Source organism: Antechinus flavipes, chromosome 4, assembly GCF_016432865.1.
Source record: "Antechinus flavipes isolate AdamAnt ecotype Samford, QLD, Australia chromosome 4, AdamAnt_v2, whole genome shotgun sequence".
NCBI classification, from domain to species: Eukaryota; Metazoa; Chordata; class Mammalia; order Dasyuromorphia; family Dasyuridae; genus Antechinus; species Antechinus flavipes.
The window spans coordinates 443,322,759-443,346,039 of record NC_067401.1 but is presented as its reverse complement, the minus strand read 5'-3'; the positions used below and the strand labels follow the sequence as shown (position 1 = coordinate 443,346,039).

General features: G+C 33.3%; 1 protein-coding gene across 2 annotated transcripts in view; it reads right to left on the bottom strand.

The window, feature by feature from the left end:
* PRKACB (protein kinase cAMP-activated catalytic subunit beta) overlaps window positions 1–22,119 on the bottom strand; it is a 32,684-nt gene extending 10,565 nt beyond the window's left edge. The window contains exons 1-4 of one of the 2 annotated variants that reach the window (XM_051999185.1): window positions 21,869–22,119; window positions 14,728–14,789; window positions 10,655–10,783; window positions 6,134–6,205 (exon numbers count right to left, since the gene is read on the bottom strand). In XM_051999185.1, the coding sequence (XP_051855145.1) occupies window positions 6,134–6,205; window positions 10,655–10,783; window positions 14,728–14,789; window positions 21,869–22,055 (450 nt within the window). In that variant the 5' untranslated portion in view covers window positions 22,056–22,119. The remainder of the gene's footprint in view (window positions 1–6,133; window positions 6,206–10,654; window positions 10,784–14,727; window positions 14,790–21,868) is intronic. The other variant, XM_051999186.1, reaches the window with a different exon arrangement.
* Between the last annotated feature and the right edge of the window lie 1,162 nt (window positions 22,120–23,281).

Here is a 23,281-nt window from a genome sequence, read left to right as displayed (position 1 = left end):
TATTCTCTCTAGCTTCTCCCCACGTCCTTGCTCCTGAAGTCATCCTCTGTCTCTTAAATATTTTCAATCTCTTTGTCTTAATTGTCTACAAATAATGTTAAGATCTCTAATATCCTAAGAAAGCCTTGCTTTGAGCATTCTATTTTTGCATCCAGTTAACTCTCTCATCTATCTCTCCATCATTGCTTAATGATTCAAAGTTGTCCATATTGCATCTGCTTTACCACCCCACTCTTGGCTAATTCTTTGCTATTTGGCCTGCATGCTTACTGGAACATTCTTATAGGAATATTCTTATAGGAACAGTTATAGTATTTTCACATTTCCAATGGCATCCTTAATGCCCCCTCCCCACTCCAGCTCTGATCCTAATTAACTTCTCTGCAGTATTAGATACTATCACTCCTTCTGTTACATACTCTCTCTTCCTACTCTTCCCTAATTTTTCTAAATTCTCCATCTTAGTCTCCTTTACTAGCTTTTCATCCTTTTAACCTTTTTATGGGTCCTTACAGGATTCTTCTACATCCTCTTTGGTTCTTCTCTCTCTCCCCTGGCATTCATTCACTCCTATGGATTTACCTAACTCACCTACAAACCCTCCCAGTTCCTCTAAGGAAATAATTCTTAAAATCATAATCTCCAACCCAATGTCTTTCTTGACTATTTATCTATTAACTAGATGAACAGCTGGCAATTCAAACTGAACATATCTCAAATTAACCTATCTTTCTTCCCAAATCGCTACCTCATCTGCTTAGTGAGGAAAGTTCAAAGTCCTTGTCTGGCACTCTAGCTCTTCCACAATCTAGTTACATCTTAATTTTTCCAGCTTCCTTTTGTTCTCCTCCATACATGCTACATTCTATTAAACTAGACCACTTTCTGTCATCTGTGCTGAGCTTTTTTACTCATGCTGTTTTGAGCTTCATTTACCTTGTATCCCTCTTTTCTCTGCTATTAAATTCCTACCAATCTTTCAGGACCCAAGTGAAATGTCATCTTTTCCATGAAGCTCTTCTTTATCTCCTGCCAGTAATAGCATTCCCCCTTGAACCTCCTATAGCACTTTATTTCATCTTCCTATAATGTGTTTATCATGTAATGTTGAAAATTATGTTCATCTGTTTGAGTTTTATCTCCTTGTTCCATGAAGGCAAGGGCTATATTTATTTAAACAATGTTATTTCTTCAGTCTTTATCACAGTACCCTGCATACAGCAGGAATTTAATAAGTGTCTGTTAAATAGAATCAAATAGCGTGCAAGCACACTCAGTGAAAATAAACCAGAAAGCTGGCACTGTCAGATACATGCATAATTAGTTGGAAAATGGTTCTCCACACTGGTCAAAGGCTTCCAGTCAACCATGGAGTCAGAGGAAAAAACCAAGTTCAACATAAATTTCAAATATATTAGTGTTGTTAGAGAAGAAATGGAACTGGTATGAATAAAGAATATAGCATGTAGAAATCATAAAAAAAGTTCTTATTACAATGAAAATGCAAGAAAATAATTGGAATTTTAAGTGGCATACACTTCCCATTCCTTTTACTCCATCTTATTTTTCCTATCACTAAACCCCTTCCAAAAAAAAAAAATTAAATGGAGCCAGACATGATAGGCTTCATCCTGATAAGAGATTTAAAGAGTGCTGAATTTGACTTTAAATATAAAAAAAAAATTAGACCCAGGACAGAGAAACAGCAGAAAAAATTAGCTATTATAAGGCTCTGAAAAGGTCTGGGTCCTTAGAAATATTTTTCAAACACTTATCTTGGGGAATTTTTAGGCATCTGACATACACAGATAAAAAGTAATTTACAAATTGTGCTCGGTTCTGGGCTCCACGTAGGTATAAGAGAAACAATTGCAAAGGTTTCAGGCAATTAGGGTGTGGAAAGAGTAACTGTCCAATTTATGTGGAAACATATGAAAGGAATTGGAATTGTATAGGCATAAAAAAGAGAAGGCTGAAGCAGTATTTAGTGGGTATGAATGGTTAGATTACAAAGAAGTCATCTTTGTAATATTATTGATCCAGAAGAACTAAGATTTGTCTTCAGGAGGATTTAGGTTAGAAATAAAGAAAAAAGGTCTTTAAAAATTAAAAAAAAAAAACTGAAATGAAAATTTTAAAGTTGATCTAATAGTCCCCTAAAATGTCACAAAAAGGGCTATCTTTGAACTAGCAACTTGTAAGTTTCTAATCACAATAGAATGACAATTATGGTCCTATGGTAAGGAATAATTTGCTGTTCCCATGACAATAACATTGCTAGAAATCCATGAAACAATTACATCTAGCTCTATGGTTATTACGGGAGAACGTGGTGGGAATAGAGTGCCTTTCTTGAGTCATTTTTTTAAATGATATATTTCCTTAACAAAAGGGAATAGTACAATTCTGTCAAGGGCTCAATTAATTTGAAATCCAAAGAATGTGAAGAACCACAAGTCTGTCACTGCCTTGCTGTGTGACATCTCTCTGGTCAGTAAAAACAGCTATTCAACACTGACCATGAGAACAACATTTTATAAATAGTCTAAGATATTTATGTCTATGGAAGAGGGCATATGAAAGGGTCTCCCCTTTGAAAAATTAGATAAAACCCAACCTTATAAAACACAGATAGCTAAAGTTACATAGAGATAATAAGAATAGAATAAATCATTCCACTTCCATCTAAAAATCTTTGAATTTTTTTTAGATATCTAACATCACATTAATTTTCCTTCTAAAATCATGGCATTATGTTTTATTATTGGTACACAAGCCAATAGAAAAAACAACAGAATTTATAGTAGAACCATATTCTAGTCCTATAAAGAAGGATAATATTTCTAGAAAATGGTGAATAAGAGAAAAATTATTATGTTCATAATGGTATATACATATAACATTAAAATATATATATATCAGTTTATGTATATCTATCATATTAATGGCATATACATTTCATTATAATCCTAAAGATAGCTGAGATTTATATGGACTTTTTAGGGTTAAGAAATCTCACATAAAAGTCTTTTACCTGATATACTCCATAACCCTGTAGATACTACAGCTGTTATTATCCCTACTTTGAGGATGAGGAAATAGGCTTAGGGTATTTATGAATTTCCTATTGGTCACACAGCCAGTAAGTGTCAGAGTAACTCCATGTTCTACATCCTTTCTTTCATATTGACCACAATATCCTAATCTGTGTCTCATGAAGTGGTATATTTTATTTGCCCTATTAATAAATCCAAATTTTAACACAATTTATTGTGCATTTGCTATACTAAACTCTGGGTTCAGATATGGACTAGATGGTTTTTGCCATTCCTTCTAACTCTAATCTCCTACCAACCTGGAATATAATATCTCCTTAAGCTTTCCTGGATACCCTATATTTTGACCATATCACTACATTTTGCAAATCTCTCATGCACTTATCAAGAAATATTTTGAGTTACGGGAACCTTATGAGTTATACCTCCACATGAAAGCAAGCTCAGAAGAAGGCATGAACACCATTGACTTTTCACAGCAGGGTTATACAGTGCTCTTTATACAACAGGTACTAAAATGTTTGTTGAATTCAGTGGTTTTATATTTTCCATTTTTATATCTGTGGCTCTCAAATACATTCCAGGGAGAATGGGCAGAATCTCAGAACACTCCACTTATCAGATATGGGTCCTGGACATCTGAATGATTGTGTCATCATAGACTCGCCCTCCTGAGGGTATTGATTCCCTCTACCATCCTGGGCCCTAAAGCTCTTAGCAGATAGCAAATATAGCCAAAGTAAATGGGATTTGGAAGGGAAAGGAAATATAAGGAGGCCATAATGATATGCCTCATTCTCTGACCCCATTGGCTATTTTACCAGTAGGATAAATAAATGAAGACTCCACCAATTCAACAAACAATTACCAGGTACTTACTAATAGCAAGGCACCAAATTAAATCCTCAGAATACAAAGATGAAAATGGCAATTACCCTTGCCTCCAAGTAACTTACAAACACTAAGAAGAGTAACATTGGTGCATAAATAAATAAAATATATCTTGAAATGTGATAAGAGCAAAAATGCTACAAAATATTACATCTGGAAGAGGTCTTAGAGACTGTTCAGTGACTATCTTGTCCAACCTCTTCATTTCACAGATAAGGAAATAGAGGCCAAGGGAAATAATTTTGCATGGTGGAGCTCATAGAAGTGGCCACTTAAGAAACTATCATAGAAAGAGAGCGAGTGTCCAGATTGATAGCCCTGCAGTTGACATTTAAGGTTAGAGTTAATCTAGTGAGGACTGATTTGATGAAGTTTTAATAAAATGGCAAATTTTGCTTTTGAATCAATCTCTAAAAGACTGTGTGGTCTTTTAATTCTAAGTCTCCTCCAATAGAGATAAACCAGTTTTGAAGCAATGATAAGCCTCACTGGTCAGATACAAATTTTTGCAATTCAGCTGAATCTGTATTTTCTTGCCATCTGTCCCTTCCCAACAATTCCCTACAGTTTTTGCGTTAGAGAAGAAAACTGGTAAAGAAACCCATTCCCATTTTGAGCTAATTAATTCTTTGAATGTTTTTCTTTCTATCAAGCCTAGTTCTAGCTATCAATATCTTCTACCATTAATTCTAGCTCTATTCTCTAGCCAAAAAGGAAAAATCTAATCTCTTTTCCTTATAACATTCCTTAGCTACTTGAAAACAGCTACATCCACTCCCTCCCCCCCAAAAAATCTTTTCTTCTCCATCTTAAACCTCCCAGGTAATTAGTATTTTTCTATTTAAGCATATTCTTAGGGTAATGGGACAATCTCAGAATACCCCACTTGTTTTATATATATATCTATACATATATATATATATATATCTATCGATCATGCACATTAGAATTATAACCTCACCATAAATTTCCCTTTTTGATGAATTGATCATCTACTCTGTAAAAATAATACAATGGAATAATTCTTTACAATGAATAAATTCTGTGATGAATCAGTCCAGAATTGAATCAATTTACATTATGACAGGAAAACAAACAAACAAACAAAACATACCCTTAATTTCACGTCTTTCTCAAGCAGAATAACAAAAATCTTTAGATTTTCTACTTTTCTGGGGTATCTGACCTGATTCTCTGTCCTCCAGATCCCCAAGGTTATTTGACCCAGCAATTTACCCTTTCAAACCCTGAGTTTGCTGTCTTCTCTGCAGCTGACCCCCTTTCACCCAATTAGAATCTGAATTTCTTGAGAGCAGAGATTATCTTGCTTTGTCCATTTGGATTCCCAGTGTGTTTAACACAGCACTAGGCATACAATAAATATTTAATAAAGATTTTTCCATTTATTCATTTATTCTAATAGTCCTTACGAATCAAATCATAGGAGCAAAGATTTAGAGCTGGAAGGAACTTAAAAGATCATCCATCTAGTCCAATCCCCTCATTTTACAGATGAGAAAACTGAGGCCCAGTGATTTAAATGACTTGCCCATCACATGGGTATTATTGTAGCAGAGCTGAGGTATGAGTCCTCTGCTCCCAAATCCAGCACCCTTTGCTCAGAACCAGACCCTACTCCTGAAATAAATAAAAACAAACAAACAAACAACAATTAAAAAAGAAAAAAGAAAAACGAAACAAGCAAAAAACAGAAGTCAACAACAAAATAAAAAATCTCCCCCCAAAAAAGAAAAAAACAACCTTCAAAACGATCAAAGACAATTTATTGGACACATGCTAGGGAAGTTCTTAACTTTCAAGGGTATATATTAGATTATGTACATATGTGCATATGTTAGTCAAACAGCACATATGCTTGGGAATGGTCTCCTTCAGAAAAGCCTCTCTCTGTTTGCCTCCATCCCTCCCTTTTGCCCTCCCACTTTCCCCCCTCCCTCTCAAAAAACACATAAGCATGCACACACACGCACACACACACCAAAAACTTATTAGTGTTTTAGAATTCTACTTTGAGTGACATCATTTCTTGGCCAGGAAAGTTCAGGTTAAATATAAATTTATTAAGCAAATATATCAAGGTAAGGATTCCAAGCTTCTCAAATGGCACATTCATAAGAACATACTCTAGCTTAATTCTTAAATAAAATTTGAATGAACTAACTTACTTTTTCCTGCTGTGTTTGTGGAGCACATTTGCCTTGTTTAGTGCAAGTATTCTCTACCAGAGTCTTCTCTTTCTGCCCAGGAAGCAAAAACCAAACCAGAATGCAAAGGTACCTCACACAGTGAACCCAAACAAGAGGCACAGCAAATCACGTTCATTTACAATCTTTACCGATATACAGCAGGGGACCTGGATAGAATGACTTGGGGATCTAGAACTGTGATTATATTGGTATAGGGAACTCCCAGGGAAGAATTTTCTCTGCCAATGTAGATTAGCACATGTCTCAGAGTTGCCGACAGTGCAATGAAAACGTGCCTCTTGCCCTGAGACCACTTAGCCAGTAAGGGACTGAGGCTGGACAGTAGCTAGATTAATCCTTGAAGAATAATTCCTGATTATTTAAGAAACATTTCAAGCTGGAGGAATTTGTGATTTGCTGGCAATGTATTTAGGAACTCAACTTCAACTCCTCAGTATGAAGTAGCATCAGAATAGGATTTTTAGTGGAGACTCAGAATATACATGAAAATACTTGAGTGTGTGTTCCATGTCTCCAGTTAATCTGAAATTTTTTCAATCTCTTTGCAAATTCCCCATGGTAATTATGGCCAAGTCTACACATTGCCAACTGTCCATAAATGGATTCTTCATGTTCATGACTCTTAGAAGCCAAAATTCATAAGATTGTGGTACTAGAACTTGGCTTTCCCCTGGGTTAATGGACTTGAAGTCATTCAGTTTCTTTTTATTTCAGAGGGTTACTGGAATTCTGCCAAAGACAGCTAACACAAGGTTCCACCCTGAGTGTTTGGATAAGAAAACTACAGAAATCCTGTTTACTCTAAGTGCCCAGTGGGCAGAATTTGTTGAACAAAAAGAGAAGCATCCAAAGAGGAGCTTTTTCATTTATGATTTCTCCTATAAACTATGCTTTCTGCCTTGGACCATAAAGGCAAATATATATGTTATTACCAAGCTGAACATGTAAAGAGGGCCTTTCAATATATAAGCCTACAAATTCTAAATGACATCAATTTAAGTCTAAGTTTAGCCTATTGGTTAGAGGGTCCTCACCTTGGAATCAAGAAGACTTTGATATCTATTAGCTATGTGGCTAGAGGTTAAGTCACTTACTTCTTGGGGCCTTGAGGCAATTCTTAAAATTGCAGAAGAGGTACTGATCTACATTGGTAAAGAAAAATGCCTAATTGGACTTCCCCACATGAATGAAATCACAGATCAAATTAAAAAACAAACACAGTTTTTTCTTTGGACACAAACAGGCTAGTATTTGTTATATTATTTATTCCCCTCTTAAAGGAATATAAGATTGTCACCCTCCTAGATGACAAAGTCAAATATATGAAGGGCTAGATTTTCAAAATACCTCAATTTAAGGGGACCTTGCTAGCTGTTTATAAAAGGATTCCCCACAAGAATTAATTACTTATATATATTGAGTTCCCAGTTTTACTGAAAATAAAATTCCATTTATGCAATATTTTAGAAAACCCCATCTATTATATAAAGAAAGGTATATCTCTTCAGTAATCTAATGAAAGTTAGGAAAATGATTTTAAAATCCCCCAATTTCCAGTCATTTGCCTAATACAAACTAACATTAAGAAAAAAACAACCAATATCCAATGACATTTAAAAGGAAACCAGCTCAAATGTTTTGAATAATCTTGACAATGAACTACCATAAATTTTTCCAAAAGGAAAAAGTAGCAATATCATCAAATTATCAACTTAATCAATTTGAACTTTAGCCAGATGAAACATATATCCAAATCTAGATTAAAAATTAAGACTAAAAGAAATAGCATCTATATCAATCTGAAATCTTTTATGAGAATAAATCACTATTTTTGTATTGTTCTGTCCCGATTCTATATAATATGAAACAGACTAGTTTTTATATGAGGGTCAGATGATATCAAATTATATTCCTCATCGGCTAAGTTGAGAGAGTTCTCTTTCAGGAATCACAACTAACGTCTCTTTTCAAAACACTAGTTATTATCATTTTTATTTCAAGATTCCTTCTTCTGTCCTCAAGTATCATTTTGAGAACTCACCAAATCATAGAATTTGAGGATTAGGAAGGACCTCAGTCATCAAATTCACAAATAGACTTGATTAATAAAGCAAAGCCTCTGAAAGAACCTTGCTTTTCTCCAAGAAGATTCAATGGAAATGTTTAGCCTATGGAAGAAAAGTCTAAAGGGAAGAAATTGTGATATATTGTTCAAACACTTGAAGTGTGGTCATATATAAAAGGGATTGAGCCTGTCCTGATGGACCCTGGAGAAATGACAAAGGCATTTAAGTCACAGGGAGCCAAATTTTGATTCTGTAAAAAGAAACTTCCTAACAATTATAGTTTCAAAAAAACAGAATGGCGTCCCTTGTTAAGTAATGACTTTCTTGCCACTGAGGTCTTTAAGTGGAATTTTGAAGCAGAACTAAGGATTCAACTGAGTTCTATTTCAACTCTGAGATTATATGACACTGACAAATAAATCTGAAAAAAATTTAATCAAATTTAACAAAGAAATCATAACATTATGAGTAGCCTGAGACTTTTTGTAAATTTTGGCAACAATTAATTAGCATTGTGTCTCAGTATCAGAGGTCTTGATCTACTGTAAAGGACCAGAATTTAAGTACTACTTCTGATATATACTAGCTGGGTAATCACGGACAAATCACTTACCTCTCAGTGTCCCAAGCAACTTTCTTTGAGTATAAGCTTCAGGTGAGTTGCAATCTGCATCATTGGAGGGGATTTCCACATCAGAAGTTCCCCATACTTATAAAATCATGACTCCGGACCCCTTCCCCTAACCCATCCAGAAAAAAAGTAGTTTCTGGAGGGGATTCTTCATGAATGGGGAGAATATTCCCACCACTGAGTTCATAGCTCCTTGAATGATTAAAGTAGTATAATAAAGTGAAAAAGGATTTGGATTCAGAGTTGGTGACCTGCATTTAGTCCTCACTCTGCTACTGGCAAATCACTTGGAATCTTTTAGCCTCAGATTCTCCTTTGTAAATACAAGACTGTTGGACTTATATATGATCTATAAGATACCTTTTAGATCTAGCATTCTAATATTCTATTCTAGTCATTGCCAAAGAATAGACATTGCTTACCAATAAGATCGTAGTCTCCATTTACAGGACAACATTGAACAAAAATGTACTTTTCACACATAACATGGTTGTTTCACATTTTTCATACTACTCAAGTTTCACCTCTGCTTTATGTCCCCAAAAGATTTAAATACATTGACAATTTTAAATGAAAAAAACTTCTCAAACGCTTAAAAAAAAAAAAAACAAACCACATTTCCCTGCCTTTTTAAAACAGAGTATATTTTAGTACTTCTAAAGATCTGGATTTTTCCATTGAGGATATTCCCTCCACAAATACAAATCACAATCCCTCCTTGCCTTAACAGAGGATTCATGAGCTGTTATAACCAAAAATAAATGTAAAATTAGCTATATAGTTTAACATATTACTGACATTAAGAAACATTTATCTAAACATCATTTTTCTTAAATTGACTATTTTGGCAGACAAAACCATACACACAAACAATCTATAAGCTTTCATGTTGTAATAGGAATTTGTTTTTTTAACCAATACTACTAAACAAGAAATGGCATAGAAAACATTCTGCTTAAACTGGGTGTTGGGAGGACACAGTACTAAAATATGTAGCATTACCTCTCTGACAGAGCTTGCTGAGTTCTAAGAACCAAGGTATTCATACAGTGATCTTAACTAAAATAATGTTATTCACATCAGGGGTGCTTTGGCACCAAAAATTTGATGCTCAAGAGATGCTTCAGTTCATGACTAAATAATCCTAATTCTCACGACAACTTCAAATTCCAAAATTATGGACCTGGATTGGCTAGGGAGATAAAGAGCTATGGGTTATTAGAGCAGGAGGGTTCCACTGGAGCATACTCTTAAATCAAGAAGCCCTCATTTCACACCTCTTTTATTTAGTATACACAGACTGAGGTATTGTAATTGTTAGATAAAAGATTTCCTTCTTTCTCAGCTGCTTATCTTGAACTTGGAATAAGAAATGTTGCCTCTATTTCTGGGGTTTTTCCCTTAGTTGAACACATGAGGTGTGAGGTATTTGACTAGGAACTGATTTCAGAATATGAAATATCTTTAAAGCACTTTTAGATATGCCCTGTTTTAAGTCCCAAGGAAGTTTAATGTGGTGATGATACTAACATTAGACAATCCATGCTAAATTCAAAATTTTGTATTAAAAAGGGAAACAAAAATATATTTAAATGAAATCATTAAAATAACTGTTTTTTTTCCACAGATATACAAACCATCAAAAAATTTTCATTTAAATAATGTCAAAAAATTGGAAATCAGCAGTAATATATATATTTTCATATATAAAGATACATTTAGAATCTAAGCTTTCAAAACCCAAGTTTACACTACGGATAACTCATGACAGAATGCACCAACCTTCTGCTTATCAAGGATTTTCATAGCATAATACTGCTCAGTGGCCTTGTGTTTCACAAGCATGACACGTCCAAATGATCCAGTTCCAAGAGTTTTCTTTCTCTCAAAGTCATCCAGAACAGCAGTATTCTATATATAAAAGTGTAGGGTTTATTATCAAATCAATTCAACAATTGTAAGTGCCTAACCAATGCAAGGCACATGGAATTTACAAATGATGGGGTATTACGCAGAAGAGGAGCTAAGACTTGTTTCTGTTTGGCCCCCAAGGACAAAACTAAGGGCAATGTGGGTGGAAATCGCAAAGAGCAAAATTAAGACTTATGATAAGAAAAAAAAAAAACTCTAGCAAGTAGAAATATACAAAAGTAAGATAGGCTGCCTTAAGAGGTCTTTAAGCAAAGGTTGAGTGACCACTATCCAGAATGCTGTAGAGGGGTTTTTTCTTCATATATGGGCTACACTTGATGATCTCCGAGGTCCCTTCCAGCTCTGAGATTCTTTGATCTTGGATAGGAACTCAGATGGATAATGAGCTGGATCCAGAATTAAATAGTAGGAGAGCAGGTGGGAATAACCTTTGGGAAACTGAGTAGCACCTTTAGTGATCTTAAACTGTTTCCTGACACAAAGGTTCATCTCTTAAATAACATTCTCCTGATCATGCTATATGGCTAGAGGATTGTGATCTTAGAGAAGGAAAACAAAATAAAAAACCAAAAATTGCATATGACCCAAAGAGGCAATGGAAAGACACATGGCAAGGGTAAGTAGGCTGTGACATATTGCTGTGTTCACTTAAATGAGAAATAAAGCCAGGAAAAAAAAAAAAAACCACCATCAGAGACATGTATGCATGGTGAACTATCACCTCCAAAACCCAAAGATTATACTGGTATCCATGAAATATTAAAATAACCAAAGAAAGAACTCAGGGCATCGTGTAGACTCACAGAATCATAGAATCACGGAATTGACGGGTTGGAAGGGACCTCAGTGGCCATCTAGTCCAACCCATACATGAAAGAAATCCCCACTATGACATACCCGACAAGCGCTCGTCCAGCCTCTGCTTGCAGACCTCCAAGGAAGGAGCCCCCACCACCTCCTGAGGCAGCCCATTCCATTCCTCTATGGAGGATTTATGGAAGGAAATAGACAAGGATTGCACAGGATGAGAAGTTGTGGACATGTTCTTATATGCACCCCTGGAGGGAGTGCTCAAATTGATGGGGTCAAGCATCCACCAAAGCATCAAAGTGTATGATTTGATAGGATTCCAGAAAAGACTAGGGTGCATAAAAGAGCACAGACTTGGAATCAGCTTCTTCATCTTTAAAACAAAATGCTATATTTGATCTTGTCCCAACCACAGCTCTAGAATGCTATGATTTTATGAAAGCATTTCTTATTTTTAGTATGAGAAAACTGGGTTACAAGATAGTGAAAGTGTGTATTCCCTGAGTGCCTGTCCCACTGTGTGGCTGTCTGAAAAAACTATTTCTCCTAGTAGTACTCATTCATCTTTCTATAGCAATGGGGCAGGTAAGGCGGGATAGCCAACTGGTTTCTTTTCACCAGAGAACAACCTAATTCTGCATGCAGCAGCAGCATTACAGTACTAGTTCTTTCTCTCATTTCTGGCTCCCCCATAGCTCTAATCATAGTTACTGCCAATGGTAGCAAAGGTGGGGTCCTGGTCTCTCAGCTGCTATAATTGTCCCAGTTCTAACTATACCAGTGATTGAAAGAAAAATCCCTGGCTACTTAATGTTCTCCAATCACTTTAACAGATCTTGGGGATAAGGTTAAAAAAATGATCTCCTACCCCCAAAGGGGAAACTATCAAGATTTAACACAAAATGTATAGTATTGCCATATACAGAAGTCATGTATGCAAGGAATTTTTAAAAAATGGATCTTCAAAGTATCATTGATAGGACTGGTGGCCTTCCCAAATCTCAAGAATTTTAGGTACATCCCTACAAACAAAAGCATCCTATGAAAATATAACTAAGAAGAAGCTACAATATTGAAACTGGCATCTTTGTCATGATAATGTATTATAGGGATAAACATTTTAGTTGCTTGAAAAGGAAGCTTGAAAGAAGAGAATTTGAAAGTAAGAATTTGCTATTGTGTCTCCATCTCTGTCCAGTGAAGAAGGAACTTTGACAGAGAAGTTCAGATTATCATCCTTTCACTTTGATTCTCTACTAAGCAAATGATTTCCCAATTGTATAACTTGTTTCTTAGGATCATCATAAGATCATAGAATTGGAGCTGGAAGGGACCTCAGAGGTCATTTATGTCAATCTATTCATTTTATAGATGAGGAAACTGAGGCACAGAGAAGTTAATTAACTTGCCCAAAGTCATATAAGTAGTAAGAGATAGAGCCAAAAATACAAATTCAGGTGTCCCTGGGACTTAATCTAGCACTCTTTCCATGGCACCCCTGGGGGAACTTAGTGACCAGAAGAGGAGTGGGCCCCTCTATGCAACCGGTCCAAATTTGCCGGTTAGAAGTCTTTCCCCCATTGTAAATTTATAAATTGGCATTTGGGTTTACAAGTCAACTTTTTGTTAAAAAGGTTAACTTGAATTGATGCTCTAGAGGTTGATTACCCTCGGGTGAACTGACAAAAATTGAGTTTCTGAACTTTCAAAGTTGAAAACTACACCCGAGAATTACAGTAAGCCCACCAGAACATCCTCACAGAATCACATTATTTGAGAGTAGGAAGGGGGACCTTTACTGTCCCTGTGATGTGAAGCCTTGACTGAGCAGTCAGTTAGTTAGCAGGTTTCTTTCTGTAATTCCTTCTCTTAACTGAAAAAAAAGATCACACCACTGACTTGAGGGTTCTTTTGGTAAAAATTGCTTCCATTTATATTTCAACTTCAGTTTTCCATATTTAAAATGTTAATAAGAAAATTTATTCAAGACTACATTCTCTCAACTTTAATCTGGTTAATTTTTGGTCAATCTGCCATCATAAACCAGTTGAAGTATTTATTACAGTTGTACCAATAAAGGAATACTCTGTGTGTCTATCTGTCCGTTTTTCTGTCTCTCTCTTCAACTGTGTTGTCTCTGTGTCACTTTATGTCTCTCTGACTCTAGTTCTTTAATGGCTAGTGTAGGATTTTATCCACTTAAAAACCAACATTTCTGTGAGGCCTTCCTTTTTAAATTTCTTTCCTAGTCAAGGTATTCCCTCCCTCCTACAGTATTTCTCAGTTATATAATGGTTTAAATAGTGTTTGCCATTATTGGTATGTCTGTATTTTAAATTATAAGTCATATCCCCCAAATCTTGGCAGGGATTACTTTTTCAATAAAATTACTATAATTATTTAGAATTACATATTCTTTAGTGGAAAGATTTCTTAAATATTTGAAGTTCAATGTTATAAAAAAAGTTTTTCAAAATTCATTTTATAGTTAAAATCTCTATCTTCTTTAGTCATCTAAAGAATTAAAAATTTATACTAAAAATATTTCAAAAGTTATTCTTAATTTTATCTTTTAAAATTCAAATTTAGTATACATTTTGTTCCATGTCTAAACTATCTAAGACACTATTCCAGAAGAGAATAAATTAGGAAAAATACTTATTTAATTTAATCTTTCTACCCCTAAAAATATTTTTATGAAGGAATTTTTATTCAACTGGTATGATGGCAGATACTACTAATAATTACATTTTTTAAATTATACAGCATTTATGCTTCTAGACAATAGTACTTAACATTACTGGTACTCAAGAATAGTAATTATAAAATATTTATACTATGACTACTATAAGAAGCAACATGGCATAATAGAAAGCTGGCAAAATTAAATTTCTTTAAAATTTATTTTAAAAGTAACATCTACATTTGTCCCATGTCCCAAGATTCATATTGAAAACTTAAATTCAGTATCTTTTCACTTTAAGCATTTAACCATATCATAAGTCATTGCTGTATTAACACAGTTTTAAAATTGATTTGTCACTCTAGAAAATAATCAGGGCTTTACATTCTATGAGGTTTTAAAGTTACAGAAAATTTTAAGGATTGTTTACCTGGGTGGGATTTTCCCATTTCCTCAAGAATTCTTCCTTGGCCTTGGACAGGAAGTCTCTCACTGAAAACATATAAAATGTGTCTTTTTTGGACTAAATGTATATCATGCTGATTTGAAATAATATTAGCTATAGCTACTATAATAACTGTTAAAAGCATGCATCTCAGAAACATGTTACACAAAACAATGATTCACTCCTAAATATAAAGCAAGCATTGCTATTGGGCCCATGATAAATTTTTTTAAAATTATTCTCGAGTATCAGTCTATGAAAATCACTTTGACAATTCCAAGCCTGATGGCAGATCAATGATACTATCCCTACAGAATTGAAGATGATGTCACATGTTTCATACTAACACAAGACAAAATAACCATTACAAGTAAAAATCTATTAATTTCATTAATATTCACCCTGGGTAACAGCTGTGGATGCTGTTCTATTGTTTTAAATCACTTTTAACAAAAAGTTGTTTGCAAGTATAAATATTGATAGCAGAACATTGTAGAAAGCAATAGCAAGTAGAATACAGGACCACAACAGCAAACACAATAGAGAGGCCTGCAGTCAGAGAAAACACTTTTCTTTTGATTTTTCATATTTGAATTTACAGCAAGAATTTTTAAAAAATGCACAAAGGTACATCAATTTGAGACCAAATTGCTTATTATTTATATAAAAGTAACAAGTTCTTAATTTGTTTTGGGTATTCAATTTTAATAAATTCATTTAAAGTGTTTTCTTTTTTTGTTTTGCTGGGTCATGCCAAAAAGTGATTAAAAAGCACTAGCCATTTGCAGATAATTGTTTTAGGTATTTAAAAGTAACTGATTGGAAAATACTTCTCAAGATTAAAAAACAAAAAGGTAACAGTAATATTAACAAACAGGATAATATAGTCAAATGGGAACAGAAAGTCTGACTCTTTGGAAGGTAACTATTATAGTATATACAATGTGAATCTCTTTTCTCCAATAAATGCATATTTTAGTGTCCAAATGGTAAGGCAGATTAACACCTAATCCCTCATATGATGTCCTTGTTAAAGAATTGTGTTTTAAAAAAAAAAAAAAACATTTCAAAAGTGACTTTCATCTTCCTCATTTATCTCAATAAAGATAAAATGCAAGTTAGTGAATGTTCAATGATGCCAGACAATACAGAACTGAAGTTTTTGAAAAAGAGAATGACATAGAGCTGTGCCTTAATTTTGGAACTTCTAAATTTCCTTTATGTTTATCCTCCCAGTCCTGTAGATTCCTTTTTTTTTTCACCTTCCATATCCAATCCATGATCAAATTTTGTTTTTTTTTAATTTCTCCATTTCTCATTAACCCTTTTTCACTCACATGGAGTGATGGAAAAGATGGAGAAATAAACTGGATAGGACTTTACAAGATAAAAGTAGTTTTTTCTTAGATGTGGATCAAAGAGAAATTATACGAAGGGAAAGGAGCAACACCTTTTCTCAAATAATAACATAGTCTATAATAACACTACCTCAAAAACAGCTCCCTTCTGTAGGCCAAATGAATATTACTTCCAAAATCTAACCAGAAATTAAACAGTCATTATAGAGAACCAATAAAACCTCAATTTGTAAATTATAGTAAGTCTTAGAGATTTGCCTGAGGCACTGAAAGCTAAAATATTTGCCTAGAAACACACAGCCAGTATGAGTTAGCCTTGAATTCAGCTCTTCTTGACTCTAAGTCCAAATCTCCTTTCACTATATCATGCTGTGTCTCATATGTGGATAGCTATTCTAAAATTATAAGTTTGGTTTTTAAATGTATAGTTTGGTACTCAATTTTTATTATGGAATAGATTATTCAAAAAAAGAATTTAAAACAGTTTAAGATGTAAGATCAAATAGGAGATTAATTATCCCATTAAAAAGTGTGTCATTTCTCTCTAAAGATTATTCTGAATATTTTTAAATAAATAAGTTAGAGAAACAATTTTATCTAAATCCCAATTTGTCTTCTAACCAAAGCTAGAAATATCCATAGGATTGTGCATAGAGTTAAAAGAGATCTTAATGGTCACTTAGTATCAATCTCTTCATTTTAAAAATAAGAAATGAGAGGTCCAAAGAACAGAAATGACTTACTCATTGTGATATAGGTAGAAAGTAACAGAAACAATATTTGAAGCCATGTCCTTTGGGTCCAAATAGAGCATCCTTTTAACTATATCACCCTGTCTCCAAATATTCCAACTAAGTCTTTATACCTACTCTATCTCAAGGCTGGCTAGTAAATTTGCTTTTTTATCACAGCAAATGAAAATCTTAAATGTTGGGATTCACAAAATTATTCAATGAAAATAACTTGATTATATTTAGGAGCCAGGGACAAGAAAATAAATCTTTTCTAATTGCATGACTTTTGTTTATTGATTTAGAAGATTATTTATATGAAGACCTTAAAATGGCACATAAAAAATCCCTATGAAAGAAAAATGAGGAACTTAGATATATATTAACATTAGCTTCTAATAGTGAGTTCTTCATATTTTCCAATATTTACAGACTTTTATTTAGTTTCTCTAAATGAATGAATACAAAAGCCTCAAAATACTGTTTAATTTCATGTAGTACTACTGGCTTTAGTCTCCCCCTGGAAACGAGAGCTTTTTCCCTCCATATCTAAATATGCTTCAACAAATAGCTGAAGAATAACAGATATCATATACTCACCATTCATGCTGAAAACAACCTTTCCAAAACACATTGCTCATAATAACCATCTAACAGTATTGTGAGTTATGCTAATCTCTAGAGGTTGAAGCATTGATCCTGTAAACACATTCACTGGAAATGGAATGTACTATACAGAAATGGAAAAAAAAAAAAAGGTTTTTCTTCCTTAAGAATGCTACAAGGAAAGCTCAACTAACCAATCCAAGATGCCACTAATACCAGAGAATATCCAAGATGTGCATGACTAGTTTTGTTTATTATGCTCTCATCTAGTCATCTTCTACTCCTGCATACACCACCACTATAGCAATTTAAAATGGCAGAGAAAAAAAATATTCAAATGCCAGTATGTTTAAGATAATCTCAGTTATACCTAGCATGAATTGTTACCATGGCAACATTAGACCAGAATTATCAGTTCACTTGTAACCAATGAGTAGTTGCTCTAAAGCTTTAATCATTCCAAGCATATAGGATTTTCCTCTGTTTCTGGTGTTAGATGATTTTAAATGTACCCTCATATGTCATTTTCAGTGCTCATCTGGCTGTAACACTTCTTACAACTCTCAAAGACATAAAAATTTAATCATGAATTACTGTTTTCCTCAAATACAGTGTTTATTTCTCTATTTCATTCTAAATCTGGCAAAGGCCAAACAAAACAAGGACTTGTTTTAAATATCCTTCAATTACATTTAGATCTCACTGCTAGCAGCCAATCTCATAGATACTAAAATGCTATTCTGTTGCCAGTGACTATTGCAATGAATCTTATTACCCAGACTGGCAATAGCTTTTATTTTTCATGGGCTAGCATGAAAGGGAGCTACATTGCATAGGTCTACTAAGATAAACTACTTCAAACAGTGACATAAAATGTGACATGAAATATATGCACATTTTAAAACAAGATGTATTTACATTTCTAAACTTTTACTAAATTCATTATTATAAGTGTCACTAAACATCTTGTTCCTTAAAACCAGTTTTATTGTAGCAAGTGCTCACCAAGATGACAAAGTCAGAGGCTACTGATAGTTATCTGACAACATATAAAATATTTTCCACATTTGCCAGAGATGCTGGCAAATCATATAAACTACTCAGAATACTTCTGGAAAGAACAATGTCAAGCTGTTGAATAATTTGATTTCAAATTCCAGCCCTACCATTTACTAATTATATCACTGCGGACAAATCATCCACTTTCTATATATTTTCATTTCCTTACCTACTGAAAACAAATAGTCCTAAATCCATGTAAACTCATTTTGGTAAGCAATCATATATTTCTATATGTATTGTTCTTTAAACTTTTCAGAATGTGTATGCCTAACTGGTTTCCCAAATAAATTTTCAAATAAAAAAAACATATATATACATATATATGTATATATATGTATATATATGAATATATATAAATAAACCAAGTAATTAACTTAAGAATCCAATGGTTCTGGAATGGCAGTACACAAGTGAGGTTATAACTCTGTCTCTTGAGACAGAGGTTCATTGTAAGACTTATAGAGCAAAAAAGCAGACTCAATGTGATTTTTAAATTAAATTTTAAAGGTCAAAATGGAACAGAGTGCCACAATATTTTTGTGGCAAAAAAATTAAGTGCCACAATAGATAGCATTTTTTGAGTTGGTTTCATAGAAAGAGTCAGACCAATACATCACTATGTCATTTCAATTGTAGGGTCTGCAATAGCTCTTTTCCTCTGACTTTTTTTGAAGGAGCCAGAGCAAATAAAGATATCCCATATATCCAGAGGTGAGCCCAAAAGGATGCCACGTTTCTAGTGATGTTCTAGAAAGGGCAGAAGTTAAAATGACTACAAGAAACTTCTGATATGGTGCCAGATGTATGGGACATATTAAAAAGTATAAAGAGTTCATTTCCTTCCTTATCTATATCACTGCATAGCAATCAGCTTCCTGCTACTAGATATTTGTAAATCAAAAACAGCAAACCCATTTCCAAAGACCATCTATATCATGTGACTGACTTGTCATTTTAGAAGCAAAAGATAATGGAGGTAAGTCTGATTGAATGGCACTTTAAATCTACCTTATAGTCAACACTTACTCAATAGCTCACAGATCTCGTTTGTTTAATGCTATACATGCTAGTCTCTTTGCTTAGTGAATTTCTTGAAATAGCATCTTAGAACAATTATATTCATCAAATGATCATCAGTGTACATGGTACTCTATTTCCTTGTTAAACAAGTTATGCAAGTAAATGCTTTCTACATCTAAGAATGCAGCTTGTATGCAAATAGTGCATATTCTAAGTATGTTAATAAGCCAACACTCATTTTTAAAGAAATGAAAGAAGGCTATTTAAATATTTTTTCTACTTTACTATTGAACTTTTATAGTCTTTAAATAATTAAGTTTATTTGTTTAATAGTTTTCCCTCATATTGTCTTTTAATATATAATCAAGATATAATTACATCTTATATATGACTTTAAGTATTATTAGTATACTTTTCTTTGTGATCACATCCTAACACATTTTTATTTCTGCATGTTTAATAGTCATCTAAAGATAAGGAGATTATTTAATTAATAAAACACTCCATTGTTATTGAACTATAAGGTCTATTTATTTTGTCATGCAGACTTCTTGAATATTAAGACCTTTTAGGTTTTTGCTTTCATAACCAAAAAGATTCTTTTTATGAAGTCTTATAAATTTAAATTAAGGCTGTGTTGACAGCATCTCTTTCATGAGGCAACAATTTATATTCATATTCCATTTGAACAGTTTATCATTTCAAATAAGTAGAAGTTTTTTGCTCATGATATTATCCCACTCCTAGATCTCTGTAGTTATTACTAAAGTAATGTATTTATCAAAAATGTATGTCCAATTAAATAGCTAGTAATTGCTGCAAATACTAGCAATTAAAGGATTATTAAATTATCAGACCTTTATGAGAACAATAATTATGTCTAAAATGATTTAAGAGAGTGAAGCAGTAGACAACAGCAAGGTCATACAGGTGAAAATTCTGTTACAGGGAGTCTTTTAATTGATCTTAATAAATTCATTGCATAAACTGAACCATTCACTTACTCTAAAACTGTATCGAAGTTTCCTCTGCTACAAAGTAGAGCTAATATTATATATGTAATGTTGCCTACCTAGACATAATAGAAACATTTTCACTGAAACAATGAATGACCTTTCCACAAATGTACCTTATGTATATTTTCCCCTTTATATCTCTTAATATCCTGACAAGAGGTAAAAACATTTATGAAATACATATATTTCTACCATCACTACCAACCTATGAAAGAGGAGAAGTTAAATAGATCTAGTATATTCAGGTGAAGCATTTTCTTTTAAATTTTAGCTTTTCTCCTTCTTAATTCATGAGTTAGTGATAGAGATTCACAGCTTTTCTAAAATTTATCATTTTAGGTATTTGCCCTGGCCATTGAAAGGTTAAGTGAGCTGCCCAGGATAATCTTGCCAGTAAATAAGTCAGAGGAAGGACATATGTCCTTAACTGATATAAACATTAAAAGACAAACTCAACATTGAATAAGTAACATTTGATGATCATTTAGTAAATCCATTAAAGGATACAAGATAATCTAGAGTAGCTTCATTTCCTATCCAATCAAAGCAGCTAATCAAACAATATAGGGGAGAGTCTAAAATAAGATGGAATTGAAAAGAGATGCTCCTATTTTTACATTTTTTTTAACCAAAAGGCCAAAGTTCCCAAAGATCATTTGATTTCATATTTTAGAAAAATAATCTAAATAATTTAATATTAATATATGATACACGAATCAAAGTAATTATTATCATTTTATTATAAAATTCTAGTCTGATAAGACAGAAATGACAGATTACACAAAACAATTGAAAAATTATGGAAAACAATTAGATGCATAATTCCATAAGCAAAATTTTAATTAAAACAATAACATAAATCTTTTAACTTTTTAGAATCCTGCTTATAATGTTGAAATGACTCACAAACTGCAATCCAAATGAAAACATTGTCATTCTTATAAAGGAATCCTTCAATTAAAAACATATTCAATTTCCACAAAATTGTGGTGGCTTAGCACTTCTAAGTACTTAAAGTAAATTATTTTTTAATTTAGTCATTTCTCTCTGAAAAGAAAGAATTACCAGAGCTAACAGAAGACAAGCCTATCTACTGCTGATCAAGAAAAACAAAACTGAGTAATACAATAAATAATATGGGAGTAGTTTCAACCTGAGCCCACGAAATGCCCTTCTTATGAAGCACTAAGTGGTTATAAGGCAAAAAAAAAAAAAAAAAAAAAAAAAAAAAAGGCTCTAACAACATGCTGTTCTTTAGATCAAATTCAATCATCAACTTCTCTTATTTATCGTTAGTTATCTGCAAATTGAAGGCTATTAGAGGAAGACTTACTTGATCTGTCCCATAAGGCAGTGTATTCAGAGAAATGAAGGCTCTCATTTTCCAGATCTGTTTTCAAATCATGAGCTGTACCCTTAGGCTGTCTATGAAACAATCTACTAGCAAAATCTTCAAGTTTTTGAAGAGTGGTGGTAGTCCCTGTACACTGGTTACAAGGCAGCCCCCTCCTAGCTGCCATTCATCTACATGAGACTTTTTAATACTAAAGACAATGCCCAGAAGAAGCTCGATAACTTCTAACATCGAAACTAAGAGCTATGCAAGTATCAAACTTCCTGTTTGCAGGCTATTCAAACCACTACTGCTATTCTGTTTCCTGTTATATCAAACAGCACATTTGTGAGCTTTGCTTAGTAAAATTCTCATTTCATTTTAACTAAAGGTGGTGATTTAAAAAAAACAAACAAACCCCATAATATCTGCCTTAAAAGCTCTATGTTTTACAACCTTTTAATACAAAACACTCAATAAACAAAAGCATTTTGTATATGGTAGTATAAAAAATTAAATAATAATAAACCCCTCCAATTTATTACAATCTATGCAGAGAATTGAAAGTCAATGGAACAATCTACCAGACTAAATTAAAAAAGCAACCTTGGTGCTGATATCATGACTAATGAATATTGCTAATCATATACTGCACTTTGCGAAATACATTAAATAAAATCATCCATCTAAAAAACTTAAAAGATGTAACTTCCTCAGTTTGAGTTATTACAGTTCATTAGATTCCTCAAGTCTTCATGTGAACTATTATCTAGCTATGTTTTCCTCATCCTGTATATTGGATTTTTTTTCCGCCTAAGTATGAATTTTGACTCAATTTCATTTGATTGAAAGCATTGCTTTAGCCAATAAAAACTTAGGAACTTGGTTCTATCTTCCAAAATATTAGTAGACCCTTCTACTTTTGTGTCACATGGAAAAAATCTAATAAAATATTCAAACAATAAAAATAATGTACATATTCTGTGGACATATTCTTCTTGAGATTGCCCTGCCTGGCTTTCATTCCTTAATTATCATTACATACAATCCTTATTTCATCTAACTAAGCTATCATCTAGCCTTTCTCTACTTGCATTTCTATACTTTGTCCTTAAGGATATTGTGAAGCTCTGCCTCACTAAGAAAACTATGCCTGAAGCACAGATCTGATCTGCCATTCTGGTAAACATATCAAAAAAGATATGAGATTAGTTTTTTTATGATTTGTTCTTGATGGACCCCTGATCACTGATACTGACAAACCATGCCCTTTTCTAAATGCTCCCACAGCAACTCTTTAATAAGGGTTAGAATACTTTAATAAAGTATTCTAGAATTTGGTCAAGATCCAAAGTCAAGTTCCCTAGTTTCACAGTGAAAAATTCACCTTCCTTTACCCTTTCTTTCCCTTCT